Source organism: Ctenocephalides felis, unplaced genomic scaffold, assembly GCF_003426905.1.
Source record: "Ctenocephalides felis isolate EL2017-DRISC unplaced genomic scaffold, ASM342690v1 CF-g0.4_SCAFFOLD_03573, whole genome shotgun sequence".
NCBI classification, from domain to species: Eukaryota; Metazoa; Arthropoda; class Insecta; order Siphonaptera; family Pulicidae; genus Ctenocephalides; species Ctenocephalides felis.
This window is the reverse complement of record NW_020539727.1, coordinates 5,882,532-5,906,563: the sequence shown is the minus strand read 5'-3', so window position 1 is coordinate 5,906,563 and position 24,032 is coordinate 5,882,532. Positions and strand designations below refer to the sequence as shown.

At 28.6% G+C, this 24,032-nt stretch overlaps 1 protein-coding gene across 1 annotated transcript in view; it reads right to left on the bottom strand.

The window, feature by feature from the left end:
- LOC113389443 overlaps window positions 1–24,032 on the bottom strand; it is a 338,511-nt gene that overhangs the window by 162,653 nt on the left and 151,826 nt on the right. The window contains 2 exon segments of the mRNA XM_026626476.1: window positions 1,959–2,154; window positions 4,698–4,841. Of these exon segments, the coding sequence (XP_026482261.1) occupies window positions 1,959–2,154; window positions 4,698–4,735 (234 nt within the window). The 5' untranslated portion in view covers window positions 4,736–4,841.

Sequence of the window (24,032 nt, the reverse complement as noted above, 5' to 3'; positions counted from 1 at the left end):
CTATATATGAAAAACAACAAAGTTTAAACTTTTGTTTGGTGTTGATAAATTATATGACTAAATTATATGAAAAACAACAAAGTTTAAACATTTTTTTGGTGTTAATAAATTATATGACTTTATATTCACAGTGTTAGTGTGAAAATATTATTTCACATTGAAGAGCCTAGAAAAGGCCATTACTATTGTTATTGTGTATCATTAGATTGTTATAGAATTAAAAGTTAACAAAAAGCCATTATTATTTGATTCGACAAATTTGGAACGTGGCATAAAAGGTAAGCGTACTCATTGAGAGTTAATTTGTATTAATTTTACAAGTCAAATGTAAAAGTATCTAAAAAAATTTAAGTAGATATACTCAATTTCAAAAGACAACATGAATTCTCTTGGCTTCTTTTGCTAATAAAACCGACTACAAAAATTTAAACGTTTAACAGCGTTATGACAAATTTTTAGAATAAGGCCTTTTTGATTAACTTGTCACTTAAATACAGAGATGATTTGCTTGAATTTTAGAATGGCAAATGCTAAATTGTGTTACCAATAAAAATCAAGTAAGTAACATAATCAAAAAAATATACATAATGCAAGGAGATATTGTTCTAGACTTTTTTTGCTACCCAAAGTATATTTTTTACTTTTTATTTAGCTGCAAAGTAAACGTTAATACATAAAACATTAACATAATTCTTAAAGAAGTGAATGTGTGAATGAATATTTTTTTAAATATATTAAATAGATAATTTTTTTTTAAATTAAATAGCCAATGGTCAACAGATTTTACGAATGACGAATCTACTTGTCAAGTGACAATATTCTTCCACTTTTCCGTGACGAGTATACTTGTCAATTAACACTTAACTTATTTATCAATTAATTATTTTACTTAAGTAAGGAAATATGTCAAATATTATAACACGTTCAGTACGTAATATTCACTGAATATATTTGTTGCAAAACTTCAACAACAGATTATTATTGAAATGTTGAAAACACATTGTACAAATCGCGAAAGCATAACCGATATAAACAATTCATTAATAATTAATAATTTTTTTTAATAAAAATATTTAGGATATTTTATGACTTATCAAAAATACCGGTAAAACATTTATCGAAACAACAATAAATTGTTTCTAAAATTAACTATTTTCATAAAATCATCAGGAATTTTCTATGGATTTAGATTTCGTTATCAAAAAAGTATTGTTCTCCCACAGAATAAATATTATTGAAAATTAAATAAAATGTTGTAAATAAATTATTATAAAGAGATAAGTAAATATGCCATATTTCTTTTGAATATTGAGAAATTCTTTATGGTTTCGTTATTAAAAGCAACAATAAAAATATTCGTTTTGATTAGATCAACACATTATATTTATATAACAATGCAATTAATAATTTTGCTTGAATTTAACGTTCAGAATAAAATATGAAGAATCTTTGAAAAACAATTTATAAATCTCGGCATTGCATTTTTCACATATTCCCAATTTCTGTGATTTATGTCTAAAGATAGATGTGGAATATATTTAGTAAAATTGAAGCTTTTGGACCGATTCTGCCTGATAACAGATAAATATGGCAAGGCTATGTTATGAAGAACTTACTATATTACATATTGAAAATAGCCATGTGGTTGCTCTGCAGTCAGGCGTTTTCCTCAGGTAGTCAGGTAGAAAACCTAACCTAGAAACCGCACAAATGTCAAAAAATAATCTTAGTTAACAGGGTCTTTCTGACTCCGTTTCATAACATACGAGTGACGTTACAGCTTATGTGTAAAACTCCTGAATGCTCAGTAAATACATTACATGTTGACAATATTCAGTATGATACAGTAGCATAATGTATGAAAGTTGGAGCGTAACATGGCCTTGCCAGAACATTTGTATATTGTGCGGCAGAATCGGTTCCTAAATTTTACAAAATATTATGATTGAATCATTTACCTCAGTCGGAGGAGACGATATGGCATCAATCTGGGCGGAAGAGTCCCTCCTGCCTCCGCCTAGCCTTTGCCTGAGAGTGGATTCTTCTACTTGTTCTCGAACAAGGTCGTCCCAGCCGTTGCCTCCTTGCCACACCAGGCCAACCTGGTGACTCAGGATGGGCAGGTTGCAAACGAAACATATCGCTGTCATCGTTCTAACGGGATAATATATAAAATTAGTAAATAGAAGTCATTGAGGAAAAAGTTTGGGTGAATCAAAGGGCCTTTGGCCTGAATCAGATGTGTGCATTTACGAAATTAGATGATTTTATTATTAAAATTTTTTTCGAACTAAAATTGGTCCTGAGCTATGAGTTTTAATTGAGTCTTAAATAATAACCGGTTACTACTAAGTAATTTCATGCTTTACATTTAAAATTAGAATTTAATATTAGAACATCTGATTCAAGCCTGAAGTCTATACATAATATATCACATTTTTATACATTTTTATTTTGTATATATTAAGTATATTATTAAATTATTTCTAAATCTACAAGAAAGCGTGCTCACTACGGTTGCTGCAATAGCTTCATAGTAATATTTCTATTTTCTAAAATATTAAGCGTGCGACAAAATAAAAATGTGAATGCCAATTTGATAATAATTTTGCAAATCCCATGTACATAGAATAGTTTTTTAATTAAATGCATTTTTTTCATCAGAAATTTTTTTTTACAAAATGTTATTAACTTTCCTTTACACGTGCATCAATATGACGATTCACCTTTTGGATTTATTGTGTTTTTTGCTTTGAATGCTAACGAACAAAATTAATAATTATTATAATTGTTGTATTTAATATATTATTTGTTGTAAATGAATAAAATAATTTTTTGAACAAATATTGATTATAATTTTGTTCTAAAACATTACCTCTAACAAAACGTGTACAATTTCCATGTGTTTTATTATTGCAATTCTGTGATTGATGAAACATTAAGGGGCACATCTAGTGTGAGAAACTAAAAAAGATCATTTTTGGGAATTAAAAAAAGAATAACTAGTGAATCCATCTATTTAAAATTTTGAGGGAACATTTATAGATGTTTTGAGGATACACAGTAAAATTTTTTTAAATAAAATATTAAATATTTTTGAAATGACACGTGATCTCCGGCGGCGCAAAAAAAAGGTCCACTACTGCTGGAGTGATTGCAGCCTTCCTCGTTAATAAAACAAAAAAAAATTCTCGTTAAGTTAAAACATATTGTCTGTAGGATAACCTTCGGGCGAACAGAAATATCAAAAATTGACAAAATTGCGGCTTGTTGAAAAACAAAGTTAAATTTTTCCCAAGATTTTGGTTGTTTTTAGCCTGCCAAAATTCGATTATTGATCAGATCAAAAAACTGGAAGGCTATCGTATGGAAAACTTTAGAGAGGAGGTGCAAAAAAAATTATAGCGATCAGATCATTTGTCTCGGAGTAATCACTCCAGAAAATTAGAAAAATGCTGTTTCGTGAAAAACGCGTTTAAAGATAAAATGATCATTATACTGTATACTATATAGTTATATATACTCTTAAATGGCTGTAACTAAAAAACTATTTAAGATATTCATTTTAAATTTTAGTATGTTATTTTTAAAGGTATAACCCATCAAAATATGAAAAAATTCAAAATTTGATTTTTTGAAAATTTCGCACTTTAGGTGTGCTCCTTGAGGTGACAAAAAGTGTAATTCAATAAAAAATATTTATAATATTGAATAATTAACGTTTTTTAAACGTCTAATTTACTTAAGAACAAATAGCCTGATGAGTGAACTGATTTTTAACTAAACAAGGTTTTTTTTCTAAAATGAAAATTTGCTTTCCTTAAGAGTTATATTATATTTATTTCAATCTGATGCTAAATTTTCATTCAGTCAATTTATAGTTCATATGGCTGCAAAGATTTTACTATTGTATGCAATTTTGATCCAGGAATGTTATTACCTTTAATTGACATTTTTGTTTAATCTAAATTATTATTAAAATTAGTAAGAGTAGTAATAAGCTTTAGCCATACACAGATATTTTCTTTGGCAAATTGTGAAATATTTATGAGTGCGATTTCTTCAAAAACGCAAAATTATATATTATTTATTTATAATGGTTGCTGTACATGGATTGCAATATAAATGTAATATACTTATATATTTGAGCCAAAATGATTTTGACCGTGCGCTAAGTCATATTTGCAAATGCCGTTTCATAAAAAATATTTGATCAAATTTTAAACTAGAGACAATAAACTTCATTAATAAATCATTATATTATCATTTAACCAGAATATTTGAAAATCAAGTAGTCAAATAAACACCAACTGGTCTATATTGATGCTTGCAGTAAAGAAAACAATGACATTATTTTTTGTACATATTAATTCGCAAAAATTTTATATATATCTTATATATGTATATATAAAATAAACTTCTTTTCCGGGAAGTTAATAAATATTATTTCAAAAACTAATTGATACTTATTTACAAAAAAAATATTTTTCAATTTTTTACAACTAATCAGACCAAGATTTACCAACTTTTTTATGTAAAGACAAATGACGATATGACAAAAAGTGCGCAAAAGCAAAACAAACCTTAATAAATTTAACTACAATTTGCAAAACCAAACTAAAAATACTATCACCAAAATTTTGAAAATTTATATTATCAATTTATAATTTTTTTTTTGCTTTTTTGCTTGCAGAAACCTGTAGTGTCGCAGTCGCGGCGAGGGCAGCTGAGCCATGGCACATTCTTTCTGCCTTGAGGTTGAAATTGCGGTTGAGGTTCGAAATTTGGTTGTGGTAGGCACTTTGGTGGTTTAGGGGTGTAGGTTACGTGCAAGTCCAGGACTGAAATAAACACATCCAGGGTAAGGATCAAAATAATTAACGAAAATAGCAAGCATTGGAGAACACATTGCATGATTAACATTGATAAGGTTTATAAATTTATATATGAATGCAAGCTTTGGACAAGGGATAATTTTGCCAAATACCAATGCACATATATATAGAAATTCTTATATTATTACATATAGATAAATAAAAATATTTATAGTCAATATATATCTCACTCACTATCATAAACACACACACACAAACATTATTTTTCTGTGGTTAATTTAGCTATTATTCCTTATTACTGCATAGTTACTATTTTTTGATTAAATACAATTTATAGATCCATCAGAACTAAAACAAAAAGATTTATCAAAATTAGACCAGCCGTTTATGAGCAGTCCACTGACTTATATACGTATAAGACTTATAGACTTATTTACATAAGATTAACCTAGGATATAATTTAAAGTCAAATACACTATACACACACACTAATTGAAAAAAGTTTTTTTTTTGAACATCAATCAGAACTTAACGATGATTCCCGGAAGATGTTTCATATGTCGGTATCTCTATTTGAGAAATTATTATCAAAACTAATAATTTAATCATATGTGATTATTATGAAAAAAAATGTTTCATAATACTCATTTTCCAGTTGTTATCAATGCACCAGAAATAATCAGAAGAAATGCTTTATGAAACAAAAATTGTAGAAAAATGTGGTAGGTAGATCATATATAAATTTGAAAAATATAATTGATTAACGATTATATTTACATATATCGGGATGTTTATGCTTCTTGCCATAAGACAAAACACGACATTAAACTAGTTTTATTTATTTTTTATGGTGATAGAAATGTACATTCTTAATTGTACATATTCTTTAACTTCTCGTAGGGTGGTTATAGTAATGGGCCGAAAATCGAAAATGAAATTTTTTGCATTTCTCGACGTTTTGAAGGTTCAGAACATTTTGGCGTACCTCAGAAAAAATGGATGTGTGTGTGTGTTTTGCATGTCTTTTATGATAAAGGCAGGTCCAGCCGTTGCGAAAGTACGAAGCAAAAAGTGCAGGAAATACAAATCGAGTTTTTGAGAGAACGTAGTATCCGATTTGAATGATCTAAAAAACATTCTATTTGTAATGATTGGGAGAAGAGGTGATTAGATTTTGGTAAAGACAGGCCCAGTCATTTCGAAGATACGGAGCTGAATGTGCAAAAATTGGCAGTTTTTAGAGAAATAAGCGTCCGATTTGAATTATTCAGATCAAAGAACTTTCTGTAGTATTAACAAAATAATTGCTTTTGGAAAAAAAAAATTTGCCATTTTTTTTCAATTTGTTTTTTTCTTTGTATATCGAAAATAATTCTGGTTTTAATTTTAATTCTGACTAAAGTTTATTATACTTCAAACAAATAATTTTAATTTTGCTGTTCAGTTTATATAATTCATATAAATAAAAACAATGTTACAGTATTTATAATAATCTATTTAAAAACTCTATTCCTCGAATATTTTGTTACAGTACGGTAAGTTCCAGCAATTTGCCTTAAGGCACGATGCCATACACCAATAGTTTTAATTAGTTTTTAACACTGTATATTTTTATTGATATTTTGTAAATTCTATATAATAATGTTCTGCAGTTTTTTTCTGGAAGGTTCGTACTGCGGTTTGAAATGTGTAGAAATTTAGTTTAAAAAAATCAGAAACAATATAGATTTTCTTTCTAATATCTAGATGTGCGTCTTGAAAAGCTGCTTTTTATCTATATATACAATACAAGTATACGCACGCCCATAATATTTTTGATAGGCAATATTAACACGTCCGCGGACGTGGATGCTATAGCATTCATATAAACGGTGTTTAATCAAATTATGAATATCATAATTAGTCTTAAAAATATTATGATTGGCAATGTTTATACCTTGCTGAATCTTCTACTGTCCGCAAACGTGTTAAATAATCATAAAATTTGAAGGAATAAAAAATCAAATAAAAAAAATTTTCAAATCAAACAGAAAGTGTCACGATCTAGCCAATGAAATAAATATTAAAAATCATATAATTGGTCCCAATAAAAATCATTAACACTTTATAAAATTAGATGCAAATATCAACCACATAAAATATATTTCTATGTGCCTGACATACTGAATGTACTTGTAACAATTTTTGTAAGAATTAAAAATTTAGATATTGATTTAGTTCCATAAACATCGATACAAATTACTGATAAATTAAATTTGAAACTAGTTGGTTTGGTATTTAGCCTTGAGGCAAGTTACATGAACTTCCCGATATGTGTAAATAATTGACTTAATAAAAAAAAATGTGTAAATAATATACTTCATCAATCCTACTTTAAAAAACCATAATAATTTTAGTAAAGTTTGACGAATTTTTAAAATTAAACTACTTTTCGTAATGCCGTAATATTACAGTAAGTTCAATAAGACTATGATGTATATCGCCAAAAAAAGTTCCATGAAAATCGGCTTAATTTTTTTTTTTCAACAGTTCATTACAAGAAAACGGCTCGGTAGATTTTCACCTAAAATTAATCAGTACCATTCCCAACTAATATCTTTCGAACAGTTTTTGATTTTTTAAAATCGGTTCGGTAGGATGAGCTTAAATGTGGACGAAAAGTTTAACACTTTTTTTCAAATTGCAAAGAAACGGCTTGGCAGATCGTCGCACAAAACTGACAAACGATAGTCCTCACCGAAATACATCAAATGGCTTTTAAATTTTCAAAATCGGTTCAGGCGTTTTTGAGAAAACGTCGATCAAAAGTCTAATTTTGACAAATGCCAAAAAAACAATACCAATGTTTGCAAACTTTGACAAATTTTTAAAGCTGAACCAGTTGTCGTAGGGCCGTAATTTTTTAGTATGATCTAGAAGACTATGGTATCTACCGTCAAAAAAATAATTATGAAAATCGTCGAAATTTTTTTTTTAAAAACTTCATTACAAGAAAACGGCCCGGCCGATCTCTACCAAAAACTAATCAGCACGATTCCCAATCAATATCTTTCGAACGGTTTTTGAATTTTCTTAATCGGTTCAGAATTGCGGGCTAAAACGTGCACGAAAAATTTTTCACTTTTCTGCTATTTATAAAGAAACCTCTCGGCCGATCGTCCCACAAAACTGACAAACGATAGTACTCGTCGAGATACATCGAATGGCTTTTAAATTTTTGAAATCGGCCCAGCCGTTTTCGAGAAAACGTCGATTTACAGCAAAAAATCTGTTCACACACACATACACACACACACACACATACTTTTTCCAAATTTGTTCTCATTCGATTCAGAATGGCTTGAAACGTCGAGAAAACATAAAATTAGAGAATCGGATTTTTTGATGAAAACATAAACTTCTCCTTCGGGAAGTTAATTATGAAAATTATAAGGCTTCTCTGATAACCTTTCTCCCAACCACCCTCACGTCTAAATTCATCCCTCCAGTAGATGGTAGCAGCATCTTTCCTTTGCAGATACGAAATGTAGAAATGCTTTATATAATATATAATATACATTATAGAAATATATACGATAGATAATGTGTACGTGCTTCCCTTGTATCGTTGCTAATAAAGGACTATGCCAGTATGGCAGAGATATTCCTACATGATCCTATACAAGTTGGCAGCATTCATAGTTGCCGATTCAGAGTTGTCGATTACACTCTGTAGCTATCTATTCATCTATGTCAAATGCACATACTGAAACTGTAGAGGAAAATGGGGTAAAATGAATAGAGAGCTACGGAAATTTGATTGGAATATGTTGGGTAAATGCCGGTGCTGATGTTCGATCAAAGGTGATTTGTTTGGAAGAAGTTGATAAATATGTTTTTAAATGTTTTTCTGGAGTTTTAATAATAATCATAGTTGTAAATTATTTTTTGTTGAAATTGTATATAGTTGTCAATGGATATATTGAATTTTAGGGAAAAGTGAGGTGAATGGCAAAACCTTTACGTTTCAGAGGTTTCTGAACATTTTGGCATACCTTGACATAAATAAATGTGTGCGTTTTGTGTGGACACAATTTTTCGACTATTTGTACCACTTACATTTTTATACATTTAAACAATTTGGGGGAATGAATTCACTTATTAATAGGAAGACGTGCTGACTACTTTTTAGCAATGGTGGGTACAGCGGTTTAGAGAGCAAAGTGCGAAGAAAATAAAAACCAAGTTTTAGAGAGAACAGAGCATCCGATTAGAATGATTCAAAAAACATTCGATTCCTATTGATAGGGAAACGTGCTGATTAGTTTTTGGCAAAGACAAGTCTAGCGGTTTGTAGATATGGAGCAAAGAGTGCAGAAAATAGAAATCAAGTTTTCGAGAGAATGGAACATCCGATTAGAATGATTCGAAAAATATTTTGCTTGTGATGAGTGTGTGAAAAAATAATTAGATTTTAGTGAACAAAAAATTAGAAGTTAATTTTTTTTATTTCAATTTCGAAATAATTTTTTGTTAATTTTTTGTTAATATATATGAAAGTAGCGTACGGACGAATGGTAGTCATCAGAATGGATCACAGATGTGTTTGGATTATTATAGTTTTGACTTACTTAGTTTGAAATTAGTATTTTAGTACTAAATTTTCATTAGAAGAAGATGAAACTTTGAACAATAAAGTTGGATCGTGATCAACTCTGTTCTGATTACATGATGATGTTTCATCACATCTTACTTTATGTGCCAATGCATTATTAAGATTGGAGCTATAGAAATATTGAATATTTATACTTGTCAATTATATTTTAAGCTATTCATTTATATTTAATACTTATACCAAAGTTCTACAGGACATTGGCGTAAAGTGGAATAAAATCCGTGAAATGTGTAAAGGATTAGATAATATCATAGACAGTTGGATCAGAGATAATTTTCTTTGACAAATATGTAGGGTAGGCCAGGGCAAAAATGTCCAACTTAATTTTGAGCAAGTATACTGTAAAAACCAAACCATTCATATAACAAAAAATAACACCCATCAAATAAACAACTTTCTGACTATGTTCAGTAAAACTAGTGAAAAAGTCATACACTATAGTCCATGGTTTTTCGCCCATTGCACTCACTCAAATCGAGATTTTTTTGGGCTAAGAAAATATTAACTAGTTCAATATTGTAAAAAATGTGATTTTTTTGGCATTCAAAAATTTGTAAGCAGGCTCCTTTCACACTATAGACGAGGTAAATTGGAAGGGCCAGGGGAAAAACAGGTCCAATGCCTTATTTTAATTTTCGAGGGATTTTTTAAAACAACAGCTACATTATTCAACCAATGCAAAATATGAATTTCATGAGTGCATTTTTTACACAGATAACACTGTAAATAACCTTGATCTGGTATTTTGTCGGACACATTCATCAGCATAGTTGGAATAACTATTTACTTAATTTAACACTTGTAAAATAACTATTTTTACTTCTACTTTTTATTTTCTATTTTTTATTTTATACACCTTTGCCAGGGTAAAGATTCAATATATCTTTTTTACACCACCCAGATGTAAACTTTTATAGAGTTCATATGAAAAAAACTGTTGAATGTAACTTAAAATTAACAGTACATCTTATTAAACATTTAAATAACGTATAGTTAAAATTTTTGTTAAGGTTTCGTAAACTAAACAAGAATGCTCACATCCAAAAAATAACAACGAAAGAAAATACTTTTGTTATGAATTTTTGAACATTGCAATTCATGGCTAGATAGCAATGCTACAATAATTAAGGTAAAAGAAGGCAAAGTCATACATATTTTTTCCTTTACTTTCAAATATTGGTGTTAAAAAATTATGAACTTTGGTTTTTGTGAGATCGATGATGGACCTTTATACCTGTCAGCCTTTAAACCCTACTTTACCCTATGTTATATGATTTTTCTGACTTGTACAATTAACAACAATAATTTTATTTCAAATTTAAAATGTAACCATGCTAGTTATATAAGATAATAAAAATGTAGTGTTTAATTCTTGTCTGAACATTAGTAAAATAATTTAATTATTAATTGCATATTTCCTCTAAAATAATTTATATTAATATATGTATATTGCATATACGATATGCAATATGATATAGATCTAGTATATGATCTCGTATATGATCTAGAGTTTTAGAAACAATTTTCAGATGATGATGTTACCATAATTTTGTTAATTATAAAAGTTTTGTATTGTATAGTTTGACCCAATCTTCCTCTATTTGTATCATTGTATAAACTAGAATTTATCATGGAAGATGAAATGTATAATGAAATACATCTTTTGTATATATATATATATATATATATATATATATATATATATATATATATATATATATATATATATATATATATATATATATATATATATATATATATATATATATATATATATATATATATATATATATATATATATATATAATGAAGTCTTCTGTACATGTGTATGACTGGATACTTCTCCTAAACGGTTATTCGAATTCTGATAATGCTTTTTAGAGTTTGTCAAAGAAAATTTGTGTTCATTTGTAAAATGCACGTTAAAACTATAGTAATATTATAGAAATAAATGGCAAAAAATTACAAAAAACCGCTTATCACTGTTTGACATAAAAACATTTCAACTGTCATCTGCTAGAAATGTCAATTCACTTGAAATTTGAATTTAGGTGAAATTATGAGCCTAGATAATATTAGAATATAATATGCGAGAAAAATGTAATGTCTAGAAGTTAATGTGATAGAAATTTAAATAATACAGTCAATAGTATAATGTTGGCAGATGAAATTATATAATTCAGTTTAATAAATAACGCAACAAGGCCAAAATTGCATATACATTTTTTTTAAGTTATGCATATAGCATTTTGGTTTATTGTACTACATTATTTAAGAATACAAAAAAATATTTCTACTTATTAAAAAAATGATTTAGAATTTTGTTTCGTGTATCGAAATTCATTTGTTTGGCATTAGATTTGGAATATTTAGAAAGTTGATCTCAGATTGAAGAGTGCACATATGAACTAGACTTTAGAAATTAATTCTCCCAAGATTTGAACATAAACAATATTTTATTACTATCGATGCATACACAATGTAGGATTTATCTAAATTTACAAAAAAATATTGTTTTAATATTTATTACAACACGTATCAAATCACTATTCATTCCACACTTTGTACATTACATTTCCAATTAAATCAAATTGTCCAAATAAAATCTTTTACGATATCCATAAAATTCAAATTGGGAAGTATAGATGAATAAAATAATATTTATTTTAGCATTTATGGCTGTCAGAGAGTTCAAATAACGTTCAACGCATTCGCATATAACAAGGGATCGTAAATTTTTTACGTGTTTTATAACAGTTTTTGCAATGTGGAATAAATGGGATATGAGCAGATGAGACCATAATCAAATAGGTTTTAAGGCATTTTTCAGGTGTTGTAAAAACGGTATTTATATGTGATATATTAGCAATATGATGCGTTAAACTGATGCAAACAATTAAAAAATTGAATACTTTAGAGCTTTGTTTGTTTTTGAAATTCCTCAGATCTTCTGAGTTCAAACAATTTATTAGTAGAGAAAAGCGAGATCTATGGGTAAAATGGTCCACCACCATTTTCTCAAAAATCCGTGAAGCATAATAAGTTATATAATTGTTTAACAAAATTTATTGTTAAGTTTTAGTCAGACTTAACAAAAAAAAAATTAAAAAAAAATTATTTTATTTAGAAATTTATATTTGATTGAAATATCTCTTCTTAAGTCTTTAATGTTTCGAGAAGTCTGTTTAGACCAAGAAGTTTTCCAAATCCATATCAAATTTATATTAGTGCTGCATGGCATCGTGTCTCAAAGCAAATTGCTGGAACTTTCCGTACTGTAATGAAATATTCAAGGAATTTTATGCTTTCAAATAAATTATTATAAATATTGTAACTTTCATTATTTGTATAAGGTTGTCAAATATCTCCCTTCCGCCTTTTCGTATTATAAACCAAGAGCAAAAAAGCGGAAGGGAGATATTTGACAACCTAATATTATAAAGACTAAATAAAAGAGCTTAAAAATAGGACTACAATGTTTATATATGTTTACATGAAAAGTTAATCAAGCGGAGTTAGAATAGAAGACCTTATCTCATATTTCTAACAATTATATAACCTGATTCGTAAGGTTAAAATTATTTATTTCAAATATATAAGTAAGGTTTAGAACTTTAGGCAGAATTAGAATTAAATTCCGAATTATTTTCGATACAAAAAAAATGAAAATTATTCTTATTTATGTCTACCCCAAAAATAATCGTTTTAATAACTCAAACAAAAGGTTTTTTTTTAAATAATTTAAATCGGATGCTTCTTTCTCTCAAAAACTGCAATTCTTTGCACATTCAGCTCCGTATCTCCAAAATACGTAGACCTATCTTTGCCAAAAACTAATCAGCACATCTCCCTATCAATAGGAATCGACTATTGATTTAATCATTTACACCAATTAATCTTTACACCCGAAATTTCAGACCAAAAATTGTATCCACACATACACACACAGTTTTTTTTTAAGTTATGCCAAAATGTTCAGAAACCTTCCAAATGTGGTATTGTGGTTCCAAATGGTACCAAGTGTGGTAAATGAAGCTGGTAAAATTTGCAATTTTGATTTTTGGATAATTACAATAACTTACTCTACGGAAAGTTAAAATTTGACTAAAATATAATACCATTTTGTTTAAAAAATGATGTTCTTAATTATAAAACTTGTGTAAAAATGAATTAATTTCAAAACTAAATATATTGCTAATTGTTTGCACTTCTAAAAATCATGAAAATCATAAAGTATATAATTGTATACACATATATTTATTGCCAATAAAATATAATAATGAAAATCTCTTTTTATTCAGAGCAGATATAATTGAAACCAAACTCACTATTTATCAATGCTTTATCCATTTAAATAAATCTATGCTTTATGTACTATTTTTATTTTTCATTATTGTTACTAGATGTTAAATTAATTAACAGTTGTAACATATATTGTAATTAAAAAAGTGCTATTTTAAACAATTTAAGAAAAATTTCGTTCTTGAAAGTTTTTTTTATTATATAGTAGAACTAGGTATAAGAAGCCTTTTTCTTTGGGCTATTTGCATAAACTGCCCTATACGTATGAATAATTGACATTATAAAAATATTATACAGTAGGTAATGTATCAATATAATAAAATTATTACACACTGATAGAGAAATTTGCTTATCTTTAATAAAATCAGCTATTTAAATATTTTGGAAAACTTGCTTTACTTATCAAAAAAATGAGTATGTTTTTCTTGTTCAAAGTTTCAGATATCTGTAATTTTGTGTGAAAAACTCAATCAAAATATCCGTGAAAATAGTAAATTGATAACTTAAAAAATCAATAATAATGCAATCAAATTATTTCAAATTGTCAATTTAATTTGTTCTAAAAGTGCATTGAATTTGTCGCAATATTAATATACATGTTCATAATAAAACTGATTTTCGTAGACCTCAAAATTAGTTAAATTATTTAAATTTTTTTGCAAAAGCGTGGACAAATTTGTTTGCACTTTTCTGCTAATTCTAAAAAAACATCTTGGCTGACGGTCTCGTAAAACTAACCAACGCGAGTTCTTTCAGAGTTTCATTTAAAAACTTTTAGATTTTTGAATTTGACATCATCATCAACTAATAGTAAAAAATCGACTCACACAAATACATATCAAATAAAAACTTCTCCTTCAAAATTTCATTAAAAAAATGAATGAAGCTAAAAGACGATCAGACATCTAAATCATATTACTAAGGCTTTAAAAAAATAATGGAGGGCATAGAACCCATGAAACCAGAGTCAAACCACCAATGAAAGCAAGTTATTAGTATGATATAATATTAAAAAACTCTTAAGTAAAAATCAATAAGTCGGTGAGCATCGAGGCGATTTTTTCCATCTTTTCCACAATAGATTTCCACGCCATTGTCATCGAAGGTAGTCTGGAAAATTCTATATCTTGGTGTAACTCGAGAATAACAAGACAAGACTCGTAGGAGAAAATAATAATAAGAATATTGTAAAATATAAATTCTCTATGCAACTTTTAACAAACGTCAGAAACGCTCTGTTGAAAATAATATCGCTGTCGCGTTTTCAATTTGACGATGTTATTTTTTGCAATTGAAGTCGGGAAAGAAAAAGCAGTAAACAAGTTGTTAAGTAGGAGATGTTTTCATGAAAATACGGATTTCTGTAGCTACAGTTAGTTAAAAAAAATTATGAAAGTCTTTTTAATGATTAATGAACTAGAGGTGCAAGACATTGTGCCATAAGGCTGGAACTTCCTGCACCATAATTAAATGTTCGAAGAAATCAATGATCAATGAATAATGATCAATACTTAATAACAATTGTCCTAGATATTTTTAAAGAGATAATTATACTTACTATATGTTTTATTTTCATATAATATACAGTGACGATCTTATCGCACAAAACACTTAAGAATGTGGGAGGATACATGTATTTCTTAGAATTACGCATATGAAATAAATATATTCTTGAACTAAATTGTAAATTTAAAATTAATATTCAAAGTATAAAACTTTGTTCAGTTTAGAATAATTTAAAAAAAAAGCTGAAAATTTTACAATTTGTTTGAACCGTATAAGGGAACTTTAAAAATTTAAAATCTTGGTACGAAACCCAAAAAAATTGTAACAAAATTAGAACTCATTTTTAAAATCTCTATAAAATATTACACACTCTTGATGCAGACATTTATTTATCTCAGCCATTATACACATTTATATAATGATAAATTATAAGTTATATATTTATAATTGCATTAAAAATATGTATAATATTTAAAAAACATAATGTAATTAAAGTCATATTTTAAATATGACATAATTGGTTTGTCATTGTAATTAGCATTTAGAAATGAACCTTCATTAGAGAAATGAAATAATTGATGATTAATAACTTCTCTAATATTCGTTCACACGGTGGATAATATTAAACAACGCCTAAACAAATATTGTTTTCGCAACTTCACTCATCATGTAATAATTGTGTTTGAAGAACTTGATGTGATTGAAATTATCATACATTGATTGACAGGTTGTATTTTTTTACATTTTTGCTGGAGTTATAATTTCATTCTTTGAACAGCTGTAATATCTGTCTTTCCTAAAAAATATTTTCCATTAAAACAACAAATAATATAGAAATAATTTCTAATTCAATAAACTTACGTTTAGTATACGGCACAAATGCTTAATTTGTTTTATCATCTTCAAGGAACAGGGAAAAATATTCTTTTGATTCAGACATTTTTCATTAAATCAAAATTTGTACTACGATGTAACTTCAAAACGTTTATTTATTTATGCCGATTTCCTTGTTGATGCCGGTACGCATACAACGACAGATTTCTATTCACATTCACGACGACTAATCACAATCGACCCGTATAGAAATGATTTAATCGAGAGCTAATGACGTACAGTTCTGCCGCAACGCACTTCCGTTGCATTTGTACGGAATTACACCCTAGTCGCGCCTAAAAAAGTTTTACTTCAAAAATTTTACGTTTTTAAAGTTGTGAAATCTCAATTCACATTGGTCAAAATAATTATCTATCTGATACCTTTGTTTCGCTGTTATAATTTCATTTTAATTAATCCTAGCACCTTTAAATAATCTTTGTAACTCTATCATTATAATTTGCAAAGATGTATTTAATATCGGAGCAAGTTTCGAGCTACTCTTATTGTTGTAATAAACTCCTTAATTTCTGTTTATGCAGCGTCTAGACTTTGGCTTATACAAAAGTTAACCAGCCGACCCATTGGGCATTCCGAAAGCTTCAAAGCACAAATTATGTGCTTTATGTTGCGAAATATTAAATCATTGATACTCAAACTATCGGTTGAAAATAGATTAAAACAATTGGGGTGTATGGCATCGTGCCTTAAGGCAAATTGCTGGAACTTCCCGTACCGAATCGAAATGTTCGAAGAATATTGAATGTTTTCAAATAGATTATTATAAATGAATACTGTAACATTGTCTAATATTTATAAGAAACTAAATTGCAAAGTTGAAAATATTCGTTTAAAGTATATAAGAATTTAAATAAGAATTTCAATTAATATCTAAATTATTTTCGATATACTTGAAAACGTGGACAAAAAATTGTATCCATACATACATACACACACACACACATCCATTTTTTTGAGGTATGCCAAAATGTTCAAAAACCTTCAAAACGTCGAAAAATGTAAAAATTTTCAATTTCGATTTTTCGACGATTACAATAACTTACTCTATGGGAAGTTAAAAAAGTTTATAATTCATATGCTGAGTGTTCATTCGGTCCACATAAATGTGATAGTCAATCTATTTTTTATTATTCATATACAAAGAATATAATTTTTGTAATGCCACACTTAATATTAGATTAATAATAATGATTATAGTGTCAGATTGAGAAGTTTATTTTTGAAGTAAAACTTATTTAGGCGCGACTAGGGTGTAAATCCGTACAAATGTAACGGAAGTGCGTTACGGCCGAGTAGACTGCCAGTAATTCATAATTCACTTTTGATGATATCATTTCAATACGGGTCGATTGTGATTAGTCGTCGTGTATGTGAATAGAAATCTGTTGTATGCATACCGGAATCAACGTTGTATGCGTACCGATATCAACAGGGAAATCGGCATAGATAAATAAACATTTTAAAGTTACATCATAGTACAAATCTTGATTTAATAAAAATGCCTGTATCACAAGAATATTTTAATGAACAATTTAAAAATTTGTGCCGTGTACTAAACGTAAGTTTATTGATTAGAAATTATTTTTATGTTATTCGTATTTTCTATATATCTTTGAAGTTATTAAAATGGAAAATATTTTTTAGGCGAAACAGATACTACAGCTGTTAAAAGAACCAGATTATATCACCAGCGAAAAAGTAAAAAAATACAAGCAGTCAATGAATGTATGTTAAGTTTAATTACATGAAGTTCTTCAAACACAATTATTAAATGATAAGTGAAGTTGCGAAACCAATATTTGTTTAGGCGTTGTTTAACACGATTCACTGTGTGAACGAATATAATAGAATTTATTAATCAGCAATTACTTCATTTCTCTAATAAAGTTTCATTTCAATTACAATGGCAAACCGATCATATTTGAAGTATGACTTTAAATACATTATTGTTTTTAAATATTATACATATTTTTAATGCTATTATAAATATAAAATTTATAATTTATCATTATATAAATGAGTACAATGGTCGGCACTAATAAATGTTTGCATCACGAGTGTTATCATATTACTAATGAACATTATACGAAATTGTTATTTGATGTATTTATTTTTACTTAAATGCCATCTTGTACAGTAGCAAATAAGTTTTACTTCAATCGCGAGTGAACCTTACGCGCACTCTTTCTTTGCAAAAGGACGTTTCTCATTTCTAACATTTCTGAATCGTTTAGATCCAAAATTGGAATTAGTATTACATTTAGTGGACGTTTTGTGAATTTTAAATATTGAAAAGCCATTAGATCGATTAGAACTAACGTAAATTAGATTTTAGAAACAATCGGCCGAGACGTATTTTCAAATTTTTTATATACAATTTTTAAAAAGTTTCTGTAAATTGTATATAAGTATTATCCGACTATTTTCGTATGTTGAAACAATTTCGTAATACAAATAAATGCTGACATTACTCTTTCTAATGTTAGTTTGAAGAGAAAAACCGCCTTCGCTTGCACTGCACTCTGTTGACTTAAAGATGAATAATTTTGAGAATGTTTGAGAACCTGTGCGAGTTATGCAAACATAGCACCTGACCGGGCAGCTCATAAAAAGTAATCGTTCTTGTGTAAACATCGATTTAGCTTCTGTAATATTCGCAGTACAGTAGTACAGGTAGTACAGGTAGTACAGGTAGTACAGGTGTTATCTGCGAACGAACTAGGCTGAATCACACCATATATATTACGTGCTCTGACATGCACAAAGTTCGCTGGGATTTAGTGATAAACGTTATGAAATAGAAATTTATGCCTACAATTAGGCTTAAATTTGGACGAAAAGTTTAACACTTTATTCTAAATTACAAAGAAACGGCTTGGTAGATCGTCGTACAAAACTGACAAACAATACTCCTCATTGAGATACATCAAATGGCTTTTCAATTTCTGAAATCGGTTCATGCCGAAAAACGTCGATTTACGGCAAAATCTCTGTTTACATACACATATACACATTTTTTTATAAATTTGGTCTCATTCGATTCAGAATGGCTTAAAACGTCGAGAAAAGATAAAATTAGCGAATCGGATTTTCTGATGAAAACAAACTTCTCCAAAGGAAAGTTAATTATTATTTTTAGGTAAACGGTAAATATTAGTATAGGATATTAAAAAATTGTTGACGTAGATACAGGATAACATCTCTCGGGTCATCTAATATATATATTAGGGTGATCCTTAATATGGACATTTTCGAATTTCCTTGCTCCCAAGGGCTCAAATGGTTCCAAATAGATAAAAAACTATTCTCTGAAAGTTTTAGCTTTTAATATTGTCTTTTAGATAGAGCGCAATTCAATCAAAGATTTGTATGAAAATAGCATACTATTTACATACCCAGCAAAATTTTGTAGGGCGTCGAATTTTTAATAAAAAAGTACACGAATTTTCACTTTTAATTCATTTGTTGCTAAGTTATAACTATTTTTTTTTTTAATTTTCAAAATTTGTTCCATGCTATTTCCATACGAAGTTAAATTGCGCACTATCGAAAAGTTAATATTAACAAGCTAAAACTTTCAGAGAATTGTTTTTTAGCAATTTGGAACCATTTGAGCCAATGGGAGCAAGGAAATTCGAAAATGTTCATATTGAGGACCCCCCTAATTTATACATACATATATATATATATATATATATATATATATTTATATTTATATATAAATAAGTTCATCTACAGAATTTATTATTACTTCGCACAAAACAATATTTTTATTGTTCTATATTTTGCTCCCCGGGCATTATTTTTTATGAACCATTTTAGGTGCGCATTTAGGCCGCATAAAGGTCTTTATTTTCGGTAATCCCTAATGTTTTAATGTGAAAACATTATTCAACGTGATAATACTGTATTTATGTCAAAGTTTGCGCTTTTTTATTATGATGTTTCTGGTATTTTTCCCAATTTTGTTGTATCTTATCCACTTCGTCTTCTGAGAAACAAGGTATATAGTTTTAATGGATTTCCAGATCTATAGAAGATACAAAATATCAAGATAGTTAGATGAGTTTATAAAATATTATTCAGTTAAAAATTTATAGAGTAGTATATATTTTTAACTTCCCGAAGGAGTAGTTTATGTTTTTATAAAAAAAAGTCCGACTCGCTAATGTTATGTTTTCTCGACGTTTCAAGCCTATCTGAATTGAGTGAGACCAAATTTGGAAAAAGTATGCGTGTTTGTGTGTGTGTGTGCGTGTGTGTCCGTGTGTGTGTGAACAGATTTTTTGCCGTAAATCGACGTTTTCTCAAAAACGGTTAGATCGATTTCAAAACGTTAAAAGCCATTCGATGTATTTCGAGGAGAACTAGCGTTTCTGAGTTTTGTGTGACAATCAGACGAGCCGTTTCTTTGTAAATCGCAGAAAAGTGCAAATTTTTTTGTCCACGTTTTAGCCCGCAATTCTGAATCGATTTTGAAAATTCAAAAACCGTTTGAAAGATATTGGTTGGGATTCGTGCTGATTAGTTTTTGGTAGAGATCGTCCGGGCCGTTTTCTTGTAATAAAGTTTAAAAAAAAAATCGACGATTTTTGAAATTATTTTTTTGACGGTAGATACCATAGTTTTCTAGATCTTACTAAAATATTACGGCCCTACGACAACTCGTTTAGCTTTAAAAATTCATCAAAAGTTTGAAAAAATTAGTATCGTTTTTTGGCATTTGTCAAAATTAGACCTTTAATCGACGTTTTCTCAAAAACGCCTGTACCGATTTCAAACATTTAAAAGCCATTTGATGTATTTCAATGAGGACTATCGTTTGTTGGTCTTGTGAGACGATATGCTAAATCGTTTCTTTGTAATTTGAAAAAAAGTGTTGAACTTTTCGTCCACATTTAAGCTCAAACTACCGAATCGATTTAAAAAAATCAAAAACTGTTCGAAAGATACTAGTTGGGAATAATACTGATTAGTTGTTTTAGGTAAAAATCTACCGTTTCCTTGTAAATAACTGTTGAAAAAAAATTTAAGCTGATTTTCATAGAACTTACTGAAATATTACGGCCTTACAACAAGTAGTATATTTCTAAAAATTTATCAAAGTTCAAGAAAATGAGTAGTTTTTTTGACATTTGTTAATATTAAAATTAGCCGATTTACTTGGTATGACGATAGAGTACCTGGTTTTAATGAATATACTAAACCATTAAACAGGTTCAATTATAAAAATTGGTATTTTTAGAAAATATTCCGAGGTAACGTGTTTGTTAGTTTTCAATTATGTGTAATAAATCCACTCATAAAGTAATTTATTGTTTATTGATTAAGTCGATTATTTACACATTTCGGGAAGTTCATGTAACTTGCCTTAAGGCAAAATACCAATAGCAACTAGATTAGTATATATTTTTTTATACGTAGATGAACAGATAAGGTAAATCAATCTAGACTATTCGACTGTCCTCGGCAACGTTCCTTCACCAGTTGACGTCACTATTGCCTTTCATATTTGGATACATTTTATTATGCAAATTGAACTATAAGGTCCAGGAAATCAACACATTGAGAGCCAACGTCCAGAATATATGATTTACGAAAATAAAATCAGTGCACCAAGAATACCAAATCTTCAGCATACTCTTTGAATTGAAATTTGAAACATATTAAGTTACCACAAAAGACGGATAATATAACATAGCTATATTATCCGATAATAGGTCCTGCAGGATAAAATATTCCAGGAACTACCAGGACGTGCAATTTCTGGTTAATTCACTCATTATGTTCAGTTTCCAGTTCTATTTTGGAACATTAAATCCACGAAATGTCAAATCAATTTACGCCTTTGTAAACTAAATGGGTATATATACAACCCAGGGCTATGTTTGATGCAACATATCATCATTATTTCAATAATCTCCAATATCAATTATTGTTAATTATTACCATCAATAGCAAATCAATTTACATAGCAACCATATTCTGTTTGCTGACTAATTAGTAGAACATATTCTTCCTGTGCTGATATATGTGCAATTAATTATTTTGAATTGAATATAATTTAATTTAAGTAATAAACCACTTGCATATAACTATAGCTCGGTACAAATTTCATGTAATGTTCTCATTTCAAACAAATATTAGTTTCTATCAATTTGGTGTTTACATTTGTGTGTAAATGGTTAATTAAAATATTATTGCATGCCAGTTTGTGCGGTTTTTGTAGAGAATAATTGTATTTCAATTCGGTAAAGTGGGATTTATACTGTATGTCGAACATGGCCTCGACTAAATTAAATTTGTCCACTTTATTCCAAAAATATTAGATGGAATTTAGTTACCAAAATTAAAAAAACAAACTTATAACTAGTCGGCATTGGTATTTTTTTTTAGGCACGCTACCTGAACTCCCGATATGTGTAAATTATTGACTTAATAAAAAAAAAATATGAGTGATTAAAAGTATTCCGAGTGGATTTATTACACATAATTGAAAGCGAACGAACACGTTAACTAGGAGTGTTTTCTAAAAATCAATAATTTGGTAATATTTAGTAATTTGGTTATATTAAAGGCCGTAATATTTCAGTAAATTCTATAAGACCATGATATATATCGCCAAAAAAAGTTTCATAAAAATCGGCTTAATTTTTTTTCCATAGTTAATTACAAGAATACGGATCAGTAGATTTTCACCTAAAACTGATCAGTATCATTCCTAACTATAATATCTTTTAAACAGTTTTTGTTTTTTTAAATTGATTTGGTAGTATGAGCTTAAATGTTATGACGAAACGTTTAACACTTTTTTTAATTACAAAGAAACAGCTCAGCAGATCGTCTCACATAACTGACAAACGATAGTCCTCATTGAGATACATCAAATGTCTTTTCAATTTCTGAAATTGATTCAGTTGTTTTTGAGAAAACGTCGATCAAAGGTCTAATTTTGACAAATGCCAAGAGAACGATACTAATTTTTGCAAACTTTGATGAATTTTTAAAATTAAACGACTTGCCGTAGGGTCGTAATATTTTGGTATGATCTACAAGACTACGGTATCTACCGTCAAAAAAGTCGTCGATTTTTTTAAAAACTTTAATACAAGAAAACGGCACGGCCGATCTTTACCAAAAACTAATCAGCACGATTCCCAACCAATATCTTTCGAACGGTTTTTGAATTTTCAAAATCGATTCAGAATTGCGGTCTGAAACGTGAACGAATTTTTTTTCACTTTTTTGCGATTTAAAAAGAAATGGCCCCGCCGATAGTCGCGCTAGTCCTCATTGAGGTACATCGAATGGCTTTTAAGTTTTTGTAATCGGTCCAGCCGTTTTTGAGAAAACGTCGATTTACGGCAAAAATCTGTTCACACACACACACACATACTTTTTTCAAAGTTGGTCTCATTCGATTCAGAAGGGCTTGAAACGTCGAGAAAACATAAAATCAACGCGTCGGATTTTTTTATTAAAACAAACTTATCCTTCGGGAAGTTAAAAATTAATTTGGACTTGACTCTGTAGAAAGAAATAATTTTGTTGGGTATATGTTGTGTATAATATCCAAGGCGTATTAAATCATACATAATATAATATTTCACTTTCAAAAACAAAGCACAAATATTTTTTTCCATAATACTTTCACCAGTTTTATTCCGCGGTTGATTCCTGCCCGCAAATTACCCAATAAATTAATGAAAACACATCTCAGCGGGTTATAAATATAAATTTATTTCGCAATTTTGAAGGAAATAAAACCACGCCATTGAATAAATTAAACTTGTAAATCATTTTGCAAACCCCCTTGAGTCGCTAGCCGAAGAGGAATTCTT